Source organism: Myotis lucifugus, unplaced genomic scaffold, assembly GCF_000147115.1.
Source record: "Myotis lucifugus unplaced genomic scaffold, Myoluc2.0 scaffold_180, whole genome shotgun sequence".
Taxonomy (NCBI): Eukaryota; Metazoa; Chordata; class Mammalia; order Chiroptera; family Vespertilionidae; genus Myotis; species Myotis lucifugus.
This window is the reverse complement of record NW_005871228.1, coordinates 213,140-238,744: the sequence shown is the minus strand read 5'-3', so window position 1 is coordinate 238,744 and position 25,605 is coordinate 213,140. Positions and strand designations below refer to the sequence as shown.

At 39.1% G+C, this 25,605-nt stretch overlaps 1 protein-coding gene across 7 annotated transcripts in view; it reads left to right on the top strand.

The window, feature by feature from the left end:
• The window catches only part of INVS (inversin), a 113,594-nt gene that overhangs the window by 62,872 nt on the left and 25,117 nt on the right, over positions 1-25,605 (top strand). For all 7 annotated transcript variants that reach the window (XM_014462383.2, XM_014462384.2, XM_023760336.1 and 4 more), the window contains 6 exons: positions 1,453-1,562; positions 3,677-3,848; positions 9,692-9,847; positions 10,485-10,714; positions 12,658-12,764; positions 19,877-20,089. In XM_014462383.2, coding sequence (XP_014317869.1) covers positions 1,453-1,562; positions 3,677-3,848; positions 9,692-9,847; positions 10,485-10,714; positions 12,658-12,764; positions 19,877-20,089 — 988 coding nt within the window. The remainder of the gene's footprint in view (positions 1-1,452; positions 1,563-3,676; positions 3,849-9,691; positions 9,848-10,484; positions 10,715-12,657; positions 12,765-19,876; positions 20,090-25,605) is intronic.

Genomic DNA, 25,605 nt, shown 5'->3' with positions numbered 1-25,605 from the left:
AAACTGCATATGTTCATTCCAATCTATTTAAAATGAGGAACTTAGCACACTTTTATTGCTCTTTTAGTATTTGTTAATATAACCTGAGGTTTTTTTCCCAATTATTATTGTGGTCTTATTTTTTAAATTATTTAATTAGAGTTCATTTCCATATACAGTTTCATCCCTTTTTCCTTTTCTTCTGCATTCTGGGAGGACTTCACAAACTTGTCTCCATGTCATTAAATTGACTTTTTGTTCCATAAGTTCTGCTTGTTTTCTGCCTCTTATAGATTGTAGTTTGATTTCCTTCTCTCATCCATATTTCCTTTTATCTCTGTCTAGTTCCCTTTTTACTTCCTTCCATTACCTTTTCATTCCAGTCCATTTTCTTCTTAGGATATTCTGTTTTGTTTCACAGAGGCCATCTCTTTGTACTTAGTCGAAGATGCCAAGCAGTTTCCTGAATTTTCCTCTGGATCCTTCTCTAGATCACTTTCTGAGGTATGCTCTTCATATTTCTGATGGTGTTTTATCCTTCAGACAAGATAGGATGTGTTTCAGTTGACCACATGGCGTAGATTGCCTTTGATCCTGCTTTTTCTTTTTGTGTGCTGGAGAAGTCCATCTCCAACCACAGCTGGAGAGCGGGGCGATGAGCACAGTGCTCACAAAAGTCCTTCCTCCTGCCTGGCTTTCGTGCAGCATGTCCTTGCCCTGCTAATGTGGCGTCTGCTTCGCTGCCTGGTTCTTCAGTATGCTGAAGGAAGAGGATTTGTGAAATTCAGGTTTCCTAGATACACTAGTAGCAGGTTTGTTCATTCTTTGATCCTTTCTACCGTTCTTCACTTTTGGAGATCACATCCTCCAGAATGCATTGTAGAATATTTTCTGTACCACCAGCCACCTCCTCATTCCTGCCCACTTGTTTTTGGGGATTTGAAATCATTGCTTAGATGTTAAAAGATTGGGGGATGGATAGGAGGCCTCAGAGATCACAGGAGATTATATTACAGTTTGTGCTCCCTGACAGTAGAAGAGAACAGCCATGTAGTTCGGATTGGTTGTGCAGTGGAACCCGGAGACCAGGAGCACTGATGGCCCAGTGGGGCTGGCTTTTAGTTTCTAGTGCAGCTTCCACCTTTCCCAGGGGCAGTTCTAAAGTGAAGCCAGGGAATGCAGTAAGCCGATACCCTAACATTCTTTTTTCTCAATCTGGAAATAGTAATTAATGTCATTTCCTTCCCGATAGAAGATTTAAGTTTTTAGTGTGGTAGTTTTTGCCTTTGTCCTACATTATCATAGTATTTTAATGAGAAGTTAGAAGAGGCTGCACTGAGGGCTGCTCCTCAGAAACCATTTGAATGTTATATGTATGTGCTAGTGATTTTTCTTACCCCTTTCCTTTAAATAGATTATAAGTTAATTAGCACCCTTTGTATGTGATCGCTACCTTGTTGTGTCTGCTTTCAGGCCATGCACAGATTGTCCATCTCCTTTTAGAAAGAAATAAGTCTGGTACCATCCCCTCCGACAGCCAAGGAGCAACACCCTTGCACTATGCAGCTCAGAGTAACTTTGCTGTAAGTAAAACATGACAATTATCTTTTTTCTTAATTAAATTTTAATTTTTATATGATTGTAAATTTATAGGCAGTTGTAAGAAATGAAACAGCGAGGTCCAATGTTCCCTTCACCCCATCTACCTCAATGGTAACATCTTGCAAAAATGTAATGCAGTCTCATAAACAGGAAATAGACATGGATACAACCCACTGACCTTATTCAAATTTCACCATTTACATGTGCTTACTATACTAGTATGTGAGTTTGTAAAGTAATTATCTTTCAACAATTGTCCATATTGTTAACTCTGTAATGCAAAAGATAGTCTGAGCTTTTATAAAATTGTTACATGTGAAGTTTTATGCAGTTTTTATTTTTACTGCTCAGTTTTTATTTTTACTGCTCAGTTTTTATTTTTACTGTAACATTTGCCTTACTGTAAGTATACTTCATCTTTTTGTTACTTTTATAGCACTGAGGAAAACTTAGTGTTCAGCAATCTACAGTTGTCCTGAAGGCACTGTGGCAAAGCTTTGGAACTAGATAAACCTTGGCTCATTCCTGACTGTGGTATTTGCTGGCCGTGTGACTTTGCACAAATTTCTTAACCTCCTTGAGTCTTAGTTTCTTCATATGTAAACGATGATAATTATAACTTTTCTTTCAGGATTGTTGTAAGGATTAGGGAAAATTTATGACATGTGCTTACTGTAGTCTTGGCATTGAGCAGGTACTCAAAAAATGGAATGCCTTCTTATTATTACTAGTGCTGATAATTGTGTCCTTTATATACCTGAGAAAGCAATCATATGAATTATTGATATTTCCAAAGATATTGAATAATATTAAAAGTTCTTCACTTACCACCTTTTATAATTTACAAAGCACTTTCTCATCCATTTTGTCACTCAATCCAGCCAGAACATGATAGTGTCTAGGCTGCTTCAGCTCCTTGAGCATGAGTGATCACCAAGAACCCAAGAAGCAAGCGTTAAAGCAGTCACGGTTGATTTTGATGCCTTCTACATGGTATGCATAGTGAAACCCTTGGTTTCATTAAATTATAAGAATGCTGTCGCCCTAACCGGTTTGGCTTAGTGGATAGAGCGTCGGCCAGTGGACTCAAGGGTCCCAGGTTTGATTCCGGTCAAGGGCATGTACCTTGATTGCGGGCACATCCCCGGTGAGGGGTGTGCAGAGGGCAGCTTATCGATGTTTCTCTCTCATCGATGTTTCTAACTCTCTATCTCTCTCCCTTCCTCTCTGTAAAAAAAATCAATAAATTAAAAAAAAAGAATGCTGTCATCAGCATAGTATACTTCTATCTTCCTGACCTCCCCAACTACACCACTGAATACATTGAATACTCAGATTGCCAAAATCATATTTCCACCCTTCTTTCTCTCTGGTATTCACAGAACTATAGCTATAGTCCTTTCTTGTGGACATTCATAAGAATTTATTTTATTTATCACCTAGAGTTTTGGCTAACCATTATCTTCTTTTATCTTCCAAGATCTCAGAAAAAATACAAAGTAGATTTTGAAGAGGATATCTTTCTTATTACAAAGAGATAAGAAAATAAGTTGGCCTAGTCTAGTCAATCTATAAAAATCAGAACTCAATCCATGTTTCAACACAAGACTATGAGATAGAACATGTTAGCCCTATTTACACATGGAGAAACCAAGGTTCCAAGAGATTAAATGACTTGCCCAAGATCTTGAATCCAAGTCTAGACTCCAAATTTAACCTATGTGCAGATACCAGTAATTAAGTAACTATGCTAATGGGACTAAGAAAAATTGTAGAACATTATGGATGTTTATTCAAAGAAATACGTGTTTGGGATAATCTGCAATCCCAGAGATTATTTTTTTAATAATTATGCAAAATTCTAAGCTTAATTTTAAGCCCATTAATTTTCTTGGACTTTATTAATTTATAAGAGGTTTTAATTCTTTTTGCAAAACCGTAACAATAACCAAAAAAAAACTACAATCATTTCATTTGATTCAAAAGTAGGGAAAAATACTTTGCTTCTTAGTAGAAATCACATATAACAGTTGCTTTGTTACCATAAAAAATACTGCTCTCTTGTCTCAGATATTTAAATGAAGTTTTCTTACAGGAAACAGTTAAGGTCTTTTTAAAACATCCTTCAGTAAAAGATGACTCAGATCTAGAAGGAAGAACATCCTTTATGTGGGCCGCTGGGAAAGGCAGTGATGATGTCCTTAGGACTATGCTGAGTTTAAAGTCTGACATTGATATCAACATGGCAGACAAATATGGAGGTACAGGTAAGAACTGGTAGACATAATTGATTTTCTTTTATTCAGGTTCCAAAATATAAGTGATGCTATAAAATGTACAACAGAACCTTAAAATCATTGTTCCTAATAAAACACTATTTGACTTTCATTTTTGCTTTTTCAGTTTAGGTTGCCAGGAGATTACTCAAAGGCCTACTTCCTCTAAGTATTATGACCAAAATTAGCCTATGTTTCTACCAGGTGAATGTTGGCATTTGGTTTAAAACCCTGGTTGCTCCTTACACATGATTATGGGCACTCTTCTGATTATCTTAGTGTAAAAAAGCATAAACCCATACTTTAAAACTATGCATATTTAGTAGTTATTAATTGTATTTTCAAAAATTAGAGTTATTTTAAGGAATGCACACATCTAAGTATATTCTCACCATAAGGATAGTCTCACCAGTCTCATTTAATGTGCTCTTTTCTCAGATTTAGCATGACCTCATCCTGCCATTTTAAAGATAGCCTCCCATGATTCTAGAAGCTTCAAAGCTTCAAGTCAGCTTTGCATCAAAAGCTCTTAGATGCTTCTTTCACTCTCTTTCTCTAATAAGAGAGTCCTTTAACTGTGTGCTGGTTAATAAGATAGGTACAAGGTTTTTAGCTTTCATTGGCAGCTGGAGGTCTCTTTCTTGTGTACTACATCCTACTTGCAAGTTAAAAAAGAAAAATCGCCGAAACCGGTTTGGCTCAGTGGATAGAGCGTCGGCCTGTGGACTGAGGGGTCCCAGGTTCGATTCCGGTCAAGGGCATGTACCTGGGTTGCGGGCACATCCCCATTGGGAGATGTGCAGGAGGCAGCTGATCGATGTTTCTCTCTCATCGATGTTTCTAACTCTCTATCTCTCTCCCTTCCTCTCTGTAAAAAATCAATAAAATATATTAAAAAAAAAAAAAGAAAAATCACACAGCAGTACAATAACACGGAATAGAATAAACACTCAGCTATGGGCTCCTCAGTGTTATGTTCTCTTATTTGTAGAAACATACCAGAGCCATTTGCATCTACGTGTTGTCCTGATTAAGATCTTTCTTTGCCATCAAAAACATTGATTCAGCACTGGGGCAAGAGTGGAGAGGGAAGTAGTTACACCTAATAATAATCTCTCTCCTTATACCTATACCACCACAACCTCTAAATTATTTTAAAAGAGTTTTTAGGTAATATAATGTTTGATAAAGGCTTAACTTTCAAAAGTATCCTATATAATAAAAGGCTAATATGCAATTGTCCCCTCGACCAGGAGTTCGACTAGGAGTTCGATGGCAGGTGGGGCTGGCTGGACCCCACCTGTGCACGAATGTGTGTACCGGGCCTCTAGTTTCTTAATAAAGTCTCACAGTAGACCTTAAGCTTCTTCTTCTTTTTTTTTTTTAATATTAAATCGTCACCTGAGGATATGTTTTTTTAAATTTTTATTATTGAGTGAGAACGAGAGAGAGAGAGAGAGAGAGAGAAGGAAACATCAATCGGTTGCCTCTCCTATGTGCCGGACCTGGGCTCGAACCCACAACCTTTTGGTTTACAGGATGATGCTCCAACCAACTGAGCCACCCGGCCAGGCAACCTTACACTTCTTAAGAGGTATAGTGCAGATACATAGGACATTGAGTCTATAAATGGTTCGAACATTTAATTTTCTGTCTGACTTCCATTAGAATGCAGTCTTTCACTTTATCACTAGCCTTACTTTTAGTCTAACTTTTCATGTATTTTAATAAAGTATAGATAAGAGTACTTGCATCCTTCTGACCAAACGTGTCTTTCTTATGTGCACCATGGTTGGAATTCATACCTAAATTATTCTCAGATTCATTAGTTCCCTGGGCTCTTTCTCCCTAGGGTTTTATTATATGTCAGAGATGCTTCCTGACATTTCTTGTCTGTGAAAATAGTTCCTCTCCATCATTCCTCTACAGGGTTGTTTTATCCTCCCCCTTGAGAAAAAGAGTTCTAAACTATAATAAAAAGTAAAAATATAAAAGCAACAAAATAATAATAATCATAGATTCAGATTTGCTTTTTAAAAAAAGGTGTTCTTATCAACCTCAATATACAGACATTATTTGGATCTTGATTCAAATAAATCAAGTATAAAAAATGGTAAAGCCATCAGGATAATAAGAACACTGTCTGGATATTTGATATTACAGAAGTTTTGTTAATTTTTTTAGGTATGGTAACAGGACTTACCTTTCTTTGGAATGCTGGGGCTGGGGATCTGAATTTCACCTTTGCCCACAAGGGCCCTGTTAGAATCAACCCATAGGGGGCAGTAGTGGGAGATTGGAAGCTGAGTGAGCAGCAGGCAATTACATCTTCCTGTTTGCTTGCTGTTCTTGTTTTAGTTTACTGTTCCTGTGGACATCACTGTAGTGAGTCTTCTTCAACACAGCAGTGATATTTCGTTCTAGTGGCAATGTTAATTTCACCTTGCAGTTTCCCATCACTCACCTCAGAGCACCCTCAGCACCCTCCTCAGACATCAGCACCAGAGTCTGAGTTTCGGTTCTTCAGGGCTCCTCTTCTAAGCTGCAAATCTTTAAAATTTTTTTTTCTCTTATAAGTGGAGAATGTACAATGAGATTGGGCCAAAGTAGAATGTAAAATATCTTTTTCTATCTGTCTTTTTTTTTCATTTTTAAATATATTTTTTTATTGCTGATAGTATTGCAGATAAGTTTTAATAATCCCTTCCTCTTGTTTTTGTTTCTGCAGTCCTAGAATTTGTAGCTGTTTTCTGCATTTACTACCTTTGATACCTTAGCCTTCCCTTTTGCTTTTGCCGTTCTTTAATACATACCTAACAATTCTTTATATTGCATTATCTCTGTTAAAATGTCTAGTGTGGTGTCTGTCTCCTAAATGGACCCTGACTAATATAGTGGTTGTGTTTCTAAAAAACACATGTCTTGCAGATACACTTACTAAAATATTTACAAATGGCCCTAGCCAGTTTTGCTCAGTGGGTAGAGCGTCAGCCTGTGGACTGAAGGGTCCCGGGTTTGATTCCCGTCAAGGGCACATGCCTGGGTGCTGGGCTCAATCCTCAGTAGGGGGCGTGCAGGAGGCAGGTGATCAATGAGTCTCTCATTGATATCTCTCTCTCTCTCCCTTTCTCCTCTCCCTTCCTCTCTGAAATCAATATAAATATTTTAAAAAATAAATAAATAAAATATTTACAAATGGAAGGATATGATTCTAAAATTTCAATAAAAGCAATCAAAAGTGAGGGTGATTGATGGCAGTTAGAGGGAGCACAGTAAGCCTTGTGCTGATAATTGCCAACGCCGGATGATGGCTATATTGAGTTTACTGTCTTTACTTTTGAATATGTTTAAATTTAACTTTTAAAAAAATAGCACTTCTATGTAAACTTGTGGCACTTTTTCAAAGAGGAAGCAACAATATTTAAGTCTAAGGTCATTTTAAAATAAAGTAAATGCAAATACTCAGAAATGGGGAAATTCCTTTAATAAAATCGTTTGTTCTATCTTTTTTACTTAATTCACGTTGTGCTGTGTATTTTTATGTGACATTGATGTTTATCTGAAGAGTATCTATTGCATCCTTGTGCCCTATCACAGAATTATAGGGTTTCAGAATTAGCAAGCACCTTAGAATTAGTCCTGGTCCGGAGTTTTTCAGCCGTGTTCTTTGGGACAACAGGCTTTTATACAGATGAACTGGGAGTGTGGATGCTTAAGTGGATAACCTTCTACCCCTGTTTCAGCAGAATAATTCTAATTTTTTTTATATGTTGAATGTTTTATAAAATTTCATTTTGGGGGAAAACCATTTTTATGCTCTTAAAATGTGAAAATAACTGGAGTATCGTGCTCTAATCTGCATCACACCATTCTTCAGTACTTGTCTTTCAGCCTCTGTTCGAACAGCTCCAATATAGGGAACCCAGTGCTTTACTTTTAACCTAACTCTTCTAGAATTCTCTTCCTTACACTGAGCTAAAATTTGTCAACCTGAATGTCCCACTCTGTGCTCTCTTCACATACTGAAGTGACAGAACTTCAGATATGTGAAATCTCACACACCCATCTGAATCTTGTCTAGGCCACACCAACTCTATCCATTTAGGTCAGAGTTCTCAAACTCAAGTATGCATAAGAATTACTAGGGCTATTGGTCGAAATGCAGATTTCCAGACGGTGTGGACAGAGATCCTATTTCAAATCCTGTCAACAAGACCTGTTGACTCCCCCTCCAAAATATATTCTAAATCTTTTTCTTTCTCTCCTTCTCCACTCCTGTCACCCTAGTTTGAGCCATCATTTTTCACCCAGTCTACTGCAATGGTTTTAACTGAGCTCCTTGCTTATATCCTAGTCTACTACAGTGCATTTCCCTGAGAACAGCTAGCGGTTTTCTGGTTAAGCCATAAATCAGACAATATCACTCACCTCTTCAACGCCCTTCAGTGTCTTCCCGCATGGCCACTCATGACCTGGCCTTTTCTGCCTGCCGTGCTGCAGCTTCCTTGCCTTCCCTAAACGCACATCCATTCCTGTCCTGTCCTGACTGTTCCCTTTGCCCCGGCTACTCTCTCTCCAGATCACCGCGTTCTCATTCAGGTCTCAGCTTAAATGCCAGTTCCTTAGCAAAGCTTTCCCTAACCACCAGTCACTCTAAAATCAAAATATCTTCTGTTACTTCCTTCTTTAATTATGCCATTCATCACTATCTAATACTTTCTTGTTTAGGTATGTGGGGCCAGTGGGTTTGTTTGTTTGTTTGTTTGCTCTAGGTACTATAGAGCCATAACACTTAGAAAGAATTGGCCCAGGCTTCTAGATAGTCAGAATTCAGCAGAATTTATAAAGTGAATTTAAATAGAATTTAAAGAGTGACGGGATGAGACAAGCACTAAAGTAGAGTAACATAGCAGGGGGCAGCCCAACATGAAACTCACATATAGTCACAGCCAATCTTTGAAACCTCTTCCAAAAGCACCAGAGAAGAGACCACATTCCATCGCAGTGTTTTCTCCAGTGCTGAAAGGAATTGCTGTTTCCTAAACTGGGCCCTGAGGAAACTGCTGACGTGTCTTTGGAGCCATATTGTATGAAAAAGGCACTCAATGCAGTAAGGTGTGCGAACTCTCAGTAGCATGTGGGTAGCAGCCACAGGAGTAGCTCGTGTAACCACTGAAGGAAGGATTGATGTCTCCTGCCACCATCCCTCAGGCATATGCTTATTGAGGGGGTTCAGTGGGCAGTGTTGCCTGCATCATTTAAATTATTTGTCTTCTTGGTTGTTTATCTCTCACTCTCTTAGAAAGAGGAAAAGATAGTAAAATAGTAACAGAGAAGAGGGGACAATTTCAGACCACTAGGATGCAAAGGAAGAAAATAGTGAGATGAGAAAGGGAAAAGTGTGAGTAATACTATGAATAGAAAGGAAGATAGAAATCTACAAAAGTGAAAAAGAGAATCTTTAAGATCAGATTGCATTTAGCCAAAATGATAGGGAAATCGAAACAGGAAAAGATGCATAGTTAGAATAATAAAAAGGTAAAGTTGTTATTAAAGAGTTCATCAGCCCAGCTGGTGTGGCTCAGTGGTTGAGTGTCCACCCATGAACCAGGAAGTCAGGGTTCGATTCCCAGTCAGGGCACATGCCCAGGTTGTGGATTCGATCCCCAGTAGGGGGCGTGAAGAAGGCAGCCTATCGATGATTCTCTCTCATCATTGATGTTTCTATCTCTCTCCCTCCTCCCTCTCCCCTCCTTCCTCTCCCTCTATCTGAAATCAATAAAAACATAACAAAAAATTAATGAGTTTATCACCTTCTCTTGCTCCCTTTTTAGCTTTACATGCTGCTGCCCTTTCTGGCCATGTCAGCACCGTGAAGCTATTATTGGAAAATAATGCTCAAGTAGATGCTACTGATGTCATGAAACATACTCCACTTTTCCGAGCCTGTGAGATGGGACACAAAGATGTGATTCAGACCCTTATTAAAGGTGAGTTATTATGAGTGCTCCTAAATGGGGACATCTGTAATAGTGTCAACAATAAAAAAATAAAAAAGTCACTCTCAAAATGTAGGAATTCTTGCATTCACCATTTGAAATACACAGCCTTACATAGCAGAGCCGCCTGGGTAGAGGATAGAGCAGGGGTGGGCAAACTTTTTGACTCGAGGGCCACAATGGGTTCTTAAACTGGACCGGAGGGCCGGAACAAAAGCATGGATGGAGTGTTTGTGTGAACTAATATAAATTCAAAGTAAACATCATTACATAAAAGGGTACGGTCTTTTTTTTTTTTTTTTCAGTTTTATTCATTTCAAATGGGCCGGATCCGGCCCGCGGGCCGTAGTTTGCCCACGGCTGGGATAGAGGGTAGAGCACCCGCCTGGCATCAAGAAACACAGGGCCTACCTCCACCTATTGGTAGTTGTGTGATTTTGGCGGTTACTTCACCTGCCTGATCCTGTTTTATCTTCTGTAAAAGGGAAATGATGCCAAACCTGACCAAGGCTTATTGTAAACATCTGAAGTAGATAATATATGTGGAAGCATTCTGCTAAGCATAAAGCATGTAAGGGTCTGTTTGTTCTCTATGATAGTCATTTTCATTATATTCTTGCTTTTTCAGGTGGAGCAAGGGTAGATCTAGTTGACCAGGATGGTCATTCTCTTCTTCATTGGGCAGCGCTGGGAGGAAATGCCGATGTTTGCCAGATATTGATAGAAAATAAGATCAATCCAAATGTGCAAGATTACGCAGGAAGAACCCCTCTGCAGTGTGCTGCGTATGGGGGATACATCAACTGCATGGCAGTGCTCATGGAGAATAATGCAGACCCTAACATTCAAGACAAAGAGGTAGAAAGGCTGGGTCTTTTCTATATTGTCTGCTCCAAAGTGTTTAGAGTATTTTTTTCTTTGTTCACTGAAATTAAGTAAAACGACAATTTGCCAAATGAAGAGATCCCCCACAAATCTGCTAATTAAAAATGATTTTTATTTGCCCATGCTCTCTTCAAGTCCTTGCCCATATACCTATATAATTTAACAAAGTCATAATGGGAATAACTCTGTAACATTGTAAAGTATATATACATGGCATATGGATATGTATGTATATAAATATACGATGTAATTTTACAAACCACATTTGGTTTTGTTCACTTAAAATAATCACCAATATTTTCTTATTTGGTTTATAATCTTTTTCATAATCATGGATGTTTAACATCCCAAAGTTCTAAGAGAGTTCAATCCTCACATAAATTCTATAGCGTAGTTACTATTATTATCCCCATTTTACAGATGAGGAACTTAAAGCTCATGGAGCCTAAATAATTACCCTAAGGGGACTACAGTGGCAGGTTGGAGGGAGTCAGGGTCCAAACTATGCCTGTTACCCAGATTTTAGAATTAAATAAGTAACTTCCTATTGCTGGACACATGTTCTTTATTACAGATCATGTTTCATTAATCACCTTTGTGCATTTAACTTTACTTATTTATATTATTACCTTGGAATAATTTCCCCTAAGTGAGATTATTGAATCAAAGAATGAATGGTATATGAATGCTTATGCTCTGGTACATACTGTTGAACTGATTTCTAAAGCATATAGGTTAATCTATGCTTCCCCCAGCTGTGTAGTAATATATTGCTTTCTTTCAATTTAGCCAATATTGACTTTTTGCTACTTTAATTACTTTAACTCCTTAAATATCCTAGTATATTATGTTTTCCAAGTCAGAAAATATATGTCCTATTAATTCCTTCAATAAATATTTATCAAGATTGTTACTATATAAAATTAACATAATGAAAAAATATAAATATGGTCCTTATACCTAAGTTATTAAAAATACATCTTTTATAATTTGCTATACCTTTTACATTTTTTACAAGTTGCCAGTTTCTTACATAAGTACTATATTAATCTACTTTCCAGTTCTACTTTTATATGTCATGTGTTTATGTGTACTATTTTGGATTATCTACATAACAATCATGCTGTATGTGAATAATAACATTTTTCTTTCTTCCTTTCCAGTCCTTACACCTTTCACTTCTTGTCTTAAATTATTGAACTACCTAGGACCTCCAATATAATGTTGAATGGAATTGGTGATAGTTGACATTCTTAACTCATTCTAGTTTCTCAAGGACAAAACTTTAAATATTTTACCATTGAATATGATATTTCTATAATTTCGCTTATATTTCTACTTGCTAAGAGCTTTTTTAAAATCACAAATAGCTGTTTAATTTCTGTCATGCTATTTCTGCATATATCAACATGATAGTATTTCTCTCCTTTTTGCTGTTAATATGGTGAATTACATTGATTGATTACATTTTTTCAGATGCTAACGCCACATGATATATTTTTAAAATGTATATGTTAGTGGATTTTATTTGCTAATATTTTGAGATTTTTTCATCTATGTTCATGAGAGAGTTTGACCTATAATTTTTCTTCCTTGTATTATACTTGTCAAGTTTTGGTAGCAGGGTTACACTGACCTTATAAAAAGAGTTAGGAAGAAGTACCTCTTTTTTATTCTCCTAATGAATTTGTGTAAGATTGGTCTTACTTCTTCTTTAAATGATGCCACGTAATGGAGTGATAATTTTGGTCACTTGGTTATGATACCATCCTTTCCTCCACTGTATACTTAATATTTTTCCTTATTGTAATTAAGTAATTTGAGGAGAGAATTGTTTATTTTTTGAGTTAGTATAATTAACTATGTGTTCAAAAATACCTACTGCAGATGTACTTGATTTTTGCTCATGCTTGTAGGGAAGAACAGCTTTGCACTGGTCCTGTAACAACGGATACCTTGATGCCATTAAATTACTGCTAGACTTCGCTGCTTTTCCCAATCAGATGGAAAACAATGAAGAGAGGTGAGTCAGCTGTTGATAAAAAGAATGTATTGTTGTTCATATCACATCCTTTCTGCCAGATTTTTTTTTAAAGGGGAGAATGATGATTTTTATTTTTTATAAATAATATATTTATAAAAAGATATGCCCTTGACCGGAATCGAACCTGGGACCCTTGAGTCCACAGGCCGACGCTCTATCCACTGAGCCAAATTGGTTAGGGCTCTGCCAGATTTTTTAAATCTCAAATTTAGATACTGGTTCAGATATAATAAGTATACTCAAGGAAACACTACATTAAGAAATCCTGAACCAGAAAAAAAAAAAGCAAGAGTGCTATGCAGTATCGACTTAGAATCTCTGGATTTTAAAGCTGTTCAGACGTTAGATATCACCTAGGGTCAGCTCACATTTTACAGATGAGGAAACAACATGCCTTCTTCTGGATGGTGGCTAGCATAAAGACAGGGGGTCCTGATTGACTGGGACAAGGGATTCGGTTAGGCCAGTGGCACGTATTATATATCAAGAAGTTTCTCTTGATGAGAGGATATTATCAATTAGTGGACAAAGGTGCCACCATGTGCATGAAAAAATGAGAAGCTAAGCTGAAAGTTCAGGATTTTAGTCTCAATACAGAATTCTTGAATAATAGGAGACTCACAGAATTAGGCTGGGATTGTTCCCCCAGGACCCAGGCCTAATAAAAAGGACAGACACAGTGTGAAACCTAAGCAGAAGAGATTCGTGGTGGTGTTGGATCTAGAGCAGGGGTGGGCAAACTTTTTGACTCGAGGGCCACAATGGGTTCTTAAACTGGACCGGAGGGCCGGAACAAAAGCATGGATGGAGTGTTTGTGTGAACTAATATAAATTCAAAGTAAACATCATTACATAAAAGGGTACGGTCTTTTTTTTTTTTTTAGTTTTATTCATTTCAAATGGGCCGGATCCGGCCCGCGGGCCGTAGTTTGCCCACGGCTGATCTAGAGTCTAGTAATTTGTAGGTAACAACTAAGTTTGTAATCAGACATCCATACCTGAACTCCCCACCCAGGTCTGTGCTTTAGATTTCATTGTTTGTGGATGCTTTAGCTAAAGTGGCCCCTGCTATAACACCAACCCTACCCTCTTAGCACCACCGCCAGTCCTTCCTTTTTGTCATGGACACTTTGAAGAGAAGGAAGGACTTTCTCCAGGGCAGCTGTCTTAGCGGAAACTTGCTCCTCCTATCTGGGGCCAACCCCGTCATCTTCTCCACCTCTTTCAGAACCTTTCCCCATAGTTATATCCTCCATCCATTATCTTCCAACTCTTTCTCTGCATCCAAAGTCTTCCTTCTCGCAGACTGTCTTCACTGCCTCCATTTCTTCATGCTCACCATTCATGCCATTGCAGTCTGGCTTCATCTCACGTCTCCTGAAATCTGTGTCTTTTCCTAGTTGAAAAGTGATAGTTGTCCTTTCTGTCCACTCTCATGGCCTTTCTGCATCCTGCTTCTGTTGCCTCTGCTTCTTTACCTTATTGAGACTCTCTATCTTCTCTAAGCTTCTGTGACAGTTTATTTTCTCTTCTGATCATCTCTGCTCCTTCTTCATTTCTTTTGGCTTCTCTTCTGTTTTTTATTTATTTTTAATATAAACATTCTTCAAGGACCGGATCTCTTCTCTCAGCCTATCTCCTTTGGTGATCTGACCAACCATTGATGCTTCGGCAATCACCTGGGTCCTGCTGGGTTCTAAAACTGTATTTCAGACTCAGGGTCTCTCCTTGCTTCACAGTCATCTCTTCATTGCCAGCATCATTGTCTAAATCAAGCTCGCTTTGACTCTCTCTGGGACTGGCCCAGTGTCTCCTTGCTCTTTTCCCTCCTTTGACCTTTCCTCATTCCATTCATCGGCTTCCAAAGTAGCCTTGCTAACTCATATCTAATGTAATTGTTAATCACGTCATTCCTCTGTTCAAATGCCGTCTCATCTAAGGAGGTTGTTCTGATCCCGTAGTCATGTGTCCCAAACTTCGTTCTTCCCTACACTGTATTTTTACAGCAGTTGGCACATTTCACTTTGTATTATAATTTCGTGTACTCTGTCTTCCCTATTAGCAGAGAACTCCTAAGGATCATGGTCATCTCTGTACAGTGTACAGTGCTTTTTATGAAGTGGATGCTCAGTAAATAAGTGTTGGTTGTCAAGTTGATATTGTCTGGATCTTAGTAACCATTGCCCTGCTTTACACCTGCATTAGAAACTTCTGGAATTCTTAGAGCACATGAAGAATTAGATAAAGCAGACTAGTATGTCTTATTTTAGGAGCAATTATATAAAGAAATCACTCTATTATAGTCATATGATAACTACAAAACAAAATATATTTGAAGATTTAGGGGGTTGGGCATCTAAGGAAGCTGGAGGCCAGTGGAGTCCTCAAGGCTGAGGTTGTGACATGAAAGCAGATGTGTTAGAGGGATGATTTCTCCCTCAGAAATCCTAAAACCACCAAAGGGAAGGTTTAAGAATCCTAAGAATTAGTGATGTTTTATTTCTGAAAAGCATTTATTCTATTACAGTGTTTACCACATGCCTATTATTTTTTAGGAAACAGTAAAAAAACATTTTGTTTGCAATTCAGTTCCCACTTATATGTGAAGCATTGAATTCCAGACCTAAGTAAGCCTATGAATTAAGGTGCTTACTGCCTCCTGGAGAAAGAATAGGTTAATTACAGACCAAACGACCATAGGAAAAGCCAGCCTAACTGAACTTGCCAATCTATAAATGAAAAGAGACAGTGGCAATATTCCAGGCCCCTTTAATGTTTCATCAGCAATGCACCTTGATGTACAAATGTCAGAACTTGGCACTGCCTTTTATGTTTATTGACATTCTAGTTTAGGCATTCTGCTCATCCCAGCAGACCATTCCCACTTGGCAGGTCCAATTGTATCTTGTCTCGCCTTTATCTACATTGTTTCTTGCCTGGTTACCATCAGTGTGGGGCTAATTTTTACTTCTCATGCATTGACACTAACCCCTTGATGTGCACTGCTTAGACATAATTTTTGTCAGCTCCTGCTGGCTTTCAGTCAATAACTATCTGACAGCCACACTCTGATATTGATGGGAATATTCACAGCACTTGAATGTTTCTAAATTGAATTGAGGGTAAAGAAAGATTTCAGTAGTAATAATCACAATATGGTCAGTTGCTTGAACTCTAGGTATATGGACTTTCAATCTTAAAACCTTGCTAGGTATTTGGATTGTGTGTTTTTTGAGCAAAAATTGACTGAGAATCCTAAATAAACCAGTTGGGGGAATTTTTTTAGTTTTTATTTTTGGAAATTGGGGGGAATTTGAATACGGAGTTGACATTGGATCTTACTAAGGAATTCCTGTTAATTTTGTTAATACAATAGTGATGTGGTTATGTTCATAATATTTATAGATGAATACTGAAATGCAGGGAAATTCTGGGATTTGCTTTAAGATACTTTAGCAAAAGTGAAAAGGAAGGGCTTGGATGAAGCAAATGTGGCAAGGATCTTGCTAATTGTTACATTTGGATGGTGTGTGTGCAAAGCAGAATGGTGTTACACCCTCTACTTTTGTTTATGTTTGAGTTGTCTTCTAATAAAAATATACTCTCAGGCAGTTTGTGAATTGAAACGCAATTTCTATTCACAAACTGCCTGAGAGATCTAGTTCTTCCCACCTCCTTTTCACCTGTTACAAAGGAGAAAACAGAAGCTCAGAGAAGTGAAGAGAATGTCCAGGTCCTACAGGTCTCGGACTCCCAGTTCAGCATTCTTTAGGGTATCTTATGCTACCTGTTCTTTGCTTTTGTCATATTTGTAAGTATAGGCATAGTTTGGGCCTTACTTTCATAAATCAGATTTTTATAATCTTGCTTGTATACTATGTGAAAGACACTACATTTTATTATAGAAGAAATAACTTACTGCCCCAACTGGTTTGGCTCAGTGGATAGAACGTCGGCCTTCGGACTGAAAGGTCCCAGGTTCGATTCCGGTCAAGGGCATGTACCTCGGTTGCGGGCACATCCCCAGTAGGAGGTGTGCAGGAGGCAGCTGATCGATGTTTCTCTCCCATCGATGTTTCTAGCTCTCTATCCCTCTCCCTTCCTCTCTGTAAAAAATCAATAAATTTTTTTAAAAAAGAAGAAATAACTTACTAAATATAGGTTATTTCATGTTGATTTTAGAAGTTTCATTCTCTAAGAGACTTAAACTCAATAATTGATAGATGTGCTGTAAAAAGGTTATTGAACAGGGAGACATTTGATCTTAGTTTCAGTCTAGATATAGATTCTGCAGGTTACTAGTTACGTAACCTTCAGCAAGTTGCTTAATTTTTCTGAGTCTGTTTATTGAGTTTATTTCCCTAAATGTCCTCTAAAATTCAATTTAGCTCTACTATTGTGTGATAATATTTACCACTTAATATGTAGTTAATTTTTAAACTACATATAAATAATGTTTTAAAGTTTACATAGGCACCTCTACTTATGGCCTTCTGGTCCCTGAACAGGAGTGGCAGATGGAGCTGCCCTTAAGTGAGGGTTCCTTACCTTTAGCACTTGGGGCTTCCTTCTGAATTCAGTTTCCTTATTGAAGTGGCCAAACCACCCTTTGCTTATACTCAAAACCCTGTCCTTCTATGGCTTACTGTAGCTATTAGATGAATTTTGAAGAGATTTTTTTCTGTAATCATTGAATAGTTTTCTGTGTCTAATGATGCTTTCATATAATCATCATTTATTCCACTTCAGATATCAGCTGATTATTTTCTCTGAACATCTCTTATTGCATTGAATTAGTAACAGTCACTCAGAGAGGAATCAGATCAGTGGCAGCCATTAGATGGCCATAAATACTAGTTTGGGTCCAATGGAAATAATATTTATGATAAGTGATTATGGTGTCACAAATCATACTGCAATGTATGTCTTATAATAACAGTAATAGCCAATATGTATGAACTCCTTTGTGCCAGGCACAATGCCAATCTTTATATTTATATTTTTTTTCTTCATGCCAAGTCTGTGATGAGGAAAGCGGGGCCTTAGAAACATCGAGTAAGTTGTTTAAGAAGTGACAGTTATCATCACCATTGCTGGATGGTGGAATTTGGGGTTTGGGGTTTTTTATTTCAATATTTTTATTTTTCACATTGTTTAAATTCTTAGATGTGTCCTTTTCATGAAGTAGACATTTTTTTAAAAAAGGAAAGCATATCTGCCAAGATAATAACAGTGGTTAATTGTGAGGGTGGTGATTTGGATGACTATTTTCTTCCGTGTATTTATCTAATTTATTTTATATTTACAAAAATAGAAAAATGTGTTTTTAAAAAGGAATTTGCCTAATATCACACAACTAGATCCATTTGAGACACATAACTACAGGACAATAATGTGTATCTTTTCTAAATAACGTATTTATCAAAAAGGGACTATATGTCCACTGTACAAAGTCTAAAAGGCATAAAAGGACCTTGAGTGAAAACGGAATGTCCCTCCTACACTTGCCTCTGAGACAGTCGGTTTCTCTCTCAGGCATCACTGTCACCTTTCTTGGGAAACTTCTGGAGATATGTTTTATATAGGTGAACACACACGGATAAATTCTTTCTTGTACAGTGGAGCATGCCACAATACTCTTCTGTTTCTTACTTTTTCCTTTTTTCACTTAACAAGAGATCCTGGAGATTGTTCCTTGTTTATTCATACATGCAGGAGTGGCTGCACTGTACTGATGACTTCGTTGCATGGGTGGCCTGTGCTTTATTTAACTGGTCCTCTGTTGATGCATATTGAGGTTGTTTGCATTCTTCTACTATTTCAAGCTGTGCCTCTGTGAATATCCTTGCACATAAAGCAGCTCACAAAGGAGAGCAGATCTGGGGGATAAATGCCTGTATGTGAAATGCCTATGTTGAAAGGCAGATACATACATAATTTTGATAGGTATGCCAAATTGTTCTCCCTAAAGATTAAGGTAGTGTGTGAGAGATTGCCAGCACAGTCGGTTCTTAAACTTTCTGGTGTGTGCTAATCTAATTATAAAAATGCTCTTTCATATGAGTCTTAATTTGTATTTCTCTTAAATTAGTGAGATTGGACATATGTTTAGGAGCCATTAGTATTTCCTGTTATGGGAACCCTTTTACCTTTGTTTTTGGTGTTTTTGCCCTGCAAAGTTTTAGTGTGTGTGTGTGTGTGTGTGTGTGTGTGTGTGTGTATTTATGTAGTTGGATTTATCAAGCATAAGATTTCTAACTTTTGTACCTTTTTTTTAAAGACTTCCCTCTTCAATTTTTAAGAAATCTTCCATAATTTCTTATGGTATATTTATGACTTCTTTTATGTGTATATATATATTTAGATCTTTGCCTCATTCATAATTTATTTTAGAGTAAAATGTGATATAAGTATTTTTTCCCCAGATGGCTACCCAGTTGTTTCAGCATTATTTAGTAATTCATCCTTTCTCCAGCTATAGAGCCATCCTTATCATATACTAAATCTCTCCATTTGGAGGTATATTTTTAATTTCTTTTTAAAATATGTTTTATTGAAATTTTTTTAGAGAGAGAGGGAGAGGGAAACATCAGTAAGAGAGAAGCATTGATCAGCTGCCACCTGCATGCTCCCTACTGGGGATCTAGCCTGCAACCCAGTCATGTGCCCTGACCTGGAATTAAACTGGCGACTTCTGGGTACATAGGACGATGATCAACCAACTGAGCCACACTGGCCAGAGCTATTTTGTATTTCATAAACACTCAAATTATGAATGTCACAGAATACTATTTGCAGTCTTTTTTCAGATAGGAATGAGGAATTATTTGGAACACGGGAAAGAGGAAAGGGATCATGTTCTCACAGCCCCCAGTTTGTGAGCCAGTGAGGAAAACTCAGGAATTGATGTGGTCAGCAGCACAGAGCACCTGACCCAGCTTCCCCCTGGCTTGTGCCCCTCAGAGAACAGAAGGAGCTGCTTTGCCTGAGGAATGTTCCATGTCTCCGCATGTTTCCTTTCCCTGCTTGTATTGCCAGTTAGCTGTACCTCGAATTACATTCCGACACTTTAAAAACTCTCCCTGCCTCAGGTACACCCCCCTCGATTATGCTTTGCTTGGTGAGCGCCACGAAGTGATCCAGTTCATGTTGGAGCATGGCGCCCTGTCCATCGCAGCCATCCAGGACATCGCTGCCTTCAAAATCCAAGCTGTGTACAAAGGCTACAAGGTCAGGAAAGCTTTCCGAGACCGCAAGAACCTCCTCATGAAGCATGAGCAGCTGAGGAAAGATGCTGCTGCCAAGTGAGTCCCAGCTGGTAGCGATGGGTGATGGTTCTCACAACTCGGGTCAGGGCTGGAGGGGCGGAGAGGGAGTCGGGGGCAGAATCTGAAATAGCTTTGATCCCTGTACCCAAGCCACCTTCCCCCTTCTGCTCACCAGTCCTTCGGAGGACTGAGGCTGAAATGAAGGACAAGGTCTAACCTCTGCGTGGTGGCTGTTCCTCTCAGTTTCCCGGGGAAGGAGTGGAGGGTGGCCGTGCTCCCTCAGTGAGCTGCAAAGAGAAAGCTGGCCTTCTCACCTCTCCTGCCTTTCCCAAGGAAACTTCCATCAGTGCCTGCCTGCTTCCACAAGACTCATCGAGCTTTGATTTGATTAAAGCAACCAACTTGTATAAATAACTTACTTCTCCCCCACCTATTCCTTGACAAATTTATACTAAATAATGTAATTTATTCAATGATCATTGATTGAATTCTACTGTACATACAAAACTTTTGGCTAGAGCCTACAGAGAAAATAGTAACTAAAAGGAAAATACTTGCTTCAAGAACCTCACACTTTTCTCGATAATGATACAAAATGAATGCCCTTGACCAGCATGACAAGAGTCTGAATGGGGTGATTCAGACACTTCAAAAACTATTATACATTAGGTACGTATTATACATTGTGATTATCTTACCATAAGTGATAGATTTTAGATTAGACTTTGGTTTGCCTTTTCTTTGATACTTGTGTTGGGTATTTTAAATAGCAGGAGGTATCACATTAGCAGGTATAGAGACCGAAACTTCTGATGATAAAGATGCGGACAACAGGTAGATTCCTGAGAGACAACTTCCGGGCTGTGTCTTGAATGTTTCCAAACCTTGGATCATGCCACCTCTTAATTCCTTCCATATCTTGCCCACAAGGGGGAAGCATACGTGTAATAAATAGCAATTAAAAATAATAATCAAAGGCAGGGTAAACCATGTCAGCAAGAAGTTAAATACCACCATGCACTGGAATACTCACCATGAGGCAGCCTTCGCCAGACAAGATTGACAGAAACACATTCTCTTCTGACTCTGAAGCTATCAGAGTAGGTGGCATCCTCGGAAACATTCCTTTGCATTGGTCTCTTAATGAGGCCCATGACATCACATGTGCCAGAGAATCCAGTATTAACCTAAAGCCTCTACATGCCTGTTTCCAGCCTTCTTATCAAAGTCCTCTGCGTGTGAGTGACAACTGGAAGTAGGTAATACATGTGACAAATTATCCTGAGAGGCAAGTAAATATTCTCTATAAGAGATGGAATATTGTATTTCCTTCCACTGGTGTTTCTATAAACTCGTCCTGGCACCTCCGTGACCCTTTCCCAGGAGTCCTAGTGGAAATCACCTTCCTTAAGGATGGATGTGAAAGGGACTTGTTTAACTTACAGTGATTTTTAATTTACTGATAAAGACATTGGGAGAGACATTTTAGTCATATTCTCTAAGGCGGTTTTTTTTTAAATACTGCTTAAAGAATACCTATAATCCATTCAAAAGCACTTTATAACTCATACTGCTCTACCTGTGTTGTTTCCAAAATGAACATTACCATAATTTGCCTGCCGAAGCACACTGTTGAGTGCACACTAAGTTAAGACCGTGTTTATGTGGATCACTCTTCTTCCCTGGAGCTTCCTTTTTGCCAGGTTTTTATTTCACTCTCTAACCATAGATCTCCTCTAACTTGTCAACTCTTCCTTCTCACATTTTTAAATTATACCATCTCCACACTGAGGTCAGCCCTGTGAGCAAACTCCTTAGACCTCTACTCCTGCTATGCTTTTTATTATTATTATTATTATTGAAAATGTATCTACTTTTAAGACTTAAATTACTTCATCTCTGTAAATAACCCCGTAATCTGTCTCATATCTTGACCTCCTGGAACTCTAATCTTGGCTCATCAGCTGCCTCCTGGGCATCTCCGCCTCACTGTCCTTTGGTCACTGCCAGCATTTCAGATCACTGGACATTTCCATTGTGTGCCCTGTTGTCACCAGCACTGCAGACCCACTGTGTGAAACCTGCAGCTCATCACCACAGCCTGTCTCTCCTCTTGCCTCCTGACTTCCCTGCTAGTGCAGCCACCACTGATTCTGTTCATTCCTCTTTTGAAATGTACTGTTATGTCCTTTTGCTTTCCTTCTCTGTCCCATTACTCAATACAAGCCCTTATTCTTGAATACCAGGCATGATGCTGTGTAAGACCTTCAACATTTTACTTCTGCTTGTATCTCCAAGTCCCATTTCTCTCTACTCCCACCCTGCCACACCTTCCACTTGAGGTCTCAGCCATCCTGAACTTTCTTTGCTTCCTCTCTTACCACTTTCTTTACTAACCACACTCTCTGGGAGACCTGAGCTGCCTCTGGCTAGTGTGTGAGAGTGAGTATGCCTCTCAGAGTTACATAATCAAGTCCAGTTTGGGTCACCCCATTCAGACTCTTGTCATGCTGTAGTCCCTTCTACAGGAGGCTGTTCTGTGTCCACAAAAAGTCAAATGACAAGGAATTCTGTGCCTCTCATGCAGTACATTCCATTAGTGGGCAGTTCTGTCTGGCAGAAGTTCTTTTCTACCTTTTGGTTTTGAGCTAAAGATAAAATTCTAAATCCTCTCTATAAACCAACCTTCAGATCATTAAAGAAAGTGTTCATGACACTCACACTCCTAACCTAGGTCTCCTTTTTGCCTCAAAGCAGATCCTCTTGCAGCCTGCTCCCCAGACATCTTCACTTTGTCAGTGCCTGTCTCCAGGGTGGACTTATAGTCTGACTCTTCTGCTCATGCTGTGGTCTGACCCATGGGAAATCACTTCCATGATGCTCCTTCATGCCATTCCACTGCTCTGAGCCTCAGATTCCTATCAGTAAAATAAAAAGGACAGGCTTTGGGGCTCCATGAATTCCCTGAAACTCCACGAAGTGTTTCCTATGTCATGCGCACATGTAGATTTTGAGGGAGAGTATCTCTACATTTTTATCACATTCTCAAAGAGGGTCCATGAGTCACAGAGAGATTCTTAAAAATAGGACTAAATGATATCTGAGGTCCCTCCCAGCTCTAACATTCTATAAGCCAAAGGTTCTAAAACACATGGCATTTTCTTATTCCCTTGAGAGGAAGTCAGAGACCAAGTATTACTAGGGCTGTTATTCAGCGACAATGAAGAGATAGACTCTGACAGGTCCCCTCCTCACAGTGCAGTGCCAACTGAAAAGGTTAGCACCAAACCTTTTCTGTCTTGTGAGGTAATCAGCTTCCCCTCACTGGAAGTGTTCTAGCTGAAATTGAATTATCATCTCTGCAGGGTGATACATAAGGAGTTTTAAGGTTATATAAAGAGCTGGTCTCGAAGGTCTCTTCTGAGTCAAACATTCTGTTGGAGGTAGGCTGCATGTCTTTGCTCATGCTCTTTCCTCTGCTGAAATAACCTCTCGCTTCCCTCCTCTCCTTTTGACATTCTGTGGAGCCAGTGTCAATAGTCCCATATCCTCCACAGCTCTGTGTGGATACCTCTATTTTAGCACTCATCACATCCAAAACTCACTATCAGCAGGAGTGCCTGGATCAGGTTCCCCACTAGATTGTCAATTCTTGAGAGCAGGGACTGTGTTATGTATGCATCTCTAGGGCCTAGAACACTTGATTGAACATTAATAATAAATGTTCAATAACTGACCCAGCCTGGGTCTAGCCCAGGGGTGGGGAACATCCGGCCTGGAGGCCATATGAGGCCTGAGAAATCATTTGGTCTGGCCCTGCCAAGGCATTAGGGGTGAGTTAATTAAATGTTTCACCAAATATGGCAGGCTAATTTTTAAGTTGATCATTTTGTATGGCTCACAGATAATGTTAGAAATATCCAAATGGCCCTTGGCAGAAAAAAGGTTCCCCACCCCAGGTCTAGACCTTACATAAGTAATTCATCATTCTAGGCTTTAGCTTCCCCTCTGTCCAGTGGAGGGCTGGGCCAGATGCTCTCAGTTCTAGTCGAGGAACTCTTTGTAGTCCTACTTTCACTGGTGTGCCTTCCTCAGGCAGCAAACACATTTACATACCATTTACCCCCACAACCCATGCTAGGCATGTATGTATGCATTTGGTTTTCCAGCCCCCTCCATGTGTATTGTAAGCAGATTACGATTTTTAAAAGGACATAAGAGCAGGAGGCTCACCACTGTATCCACGTGAGCATGAGACCCCGCTCTGTGGTCTCCACAGAGACTGGTATTTGCCCCGTTTTGACAAGAAGTCATTCGTCTATCAGATACTACATTCCCTGAATATTCAGGTTTCCATTGCCATGAGTATAGGACCTACGTGAGGTTTCAGAGATGTGATTCAAGTGGCTTCATGGAACAGGGATTAGTGAGGTTTTAGTCGGGAGCATTTGCTAAAAATACCTTTATGCCCAGCCCTGTAGCTCTTCGACTGCATGTCACTCAGGCCACGCCCAGGTTTCTTCACTTCCAATCAGACCCAGTCGCAGGGAAGCTTATTGTAATAGCTTTACCTCTTCATAAAAGTAATAATGATTACTTATATTTATACTGCTGTAAGCTTGCAAAGTTCTTACACATTAATTCACTAAATCTGTACAATCAATCAATAAAGTAGGCGGGCATTACTCCTTAATCTTATTTCATAGATGGGAAAATAACAGAGGTTAACTTGCCTAAAATCACACAGCTGGTTGGGGCGAAAGGTGGCACTTGAATCTCACTTCAACCCTGAGCCAGGTTCCTGCATTGTTGTTTGGTTCATGCTTATGCTAGAGATTGTCTCCCTTACTAGCACCTTCCTGCTAGGCCACATGGAACAGCTCTGGCTTCTTTTTTCTGACTTCCACCCGTAAGTGTAACTTGGGGGTGGCAGAAGCAGGCCCCCAAGTCAGCTTTTCTCCTAACCCAATGCCTATTCACTTGTGCCAGTGTTGTCTCCAGTGATTACAAGAGTGGTGCCAAGTCACCATCATTAATTCTGCAATGTAGTTCAATAAAAATCTTTCTATTACTCTCACGGCAAACAGCAGAGCACACCAATATCTCCTACATCCTTGAGAAAGCTAAGAAAATTAGTTGGCCCCAAGCCTACACCAGGGCTCTGAACAAGAATGGCATTAGGGCAAAGCTGGTTCAAATCAGTCCAACAAGACACACTCACTAGATCTCCCTTATCTGTGGGAACCATTTTAATCACATCTCTCAAACTTCTCTTAGGCCTTGTATTCATGCAAACTTGAATACTCATTGAATAGAAAAAGCCTACCTATTTCTGCAGTGTCTGATATAATTAATTTCTTTTGTCAAAACTTGGCAAACACAGCACTCTGGGAGCCATACAGTGGGGTAGGAAAAAATGTCAACTTCTGGGACTCAGACTCTCTAGGCCCAGAGTCGGGTCTATGCCATGTTGTGAGGTTGCATCCAGTGCTGAGATGCCGGAGCTGTTAGACTTTCAAGTCGTTCTTGCCCTGACCTGGTTCTCTGCACAT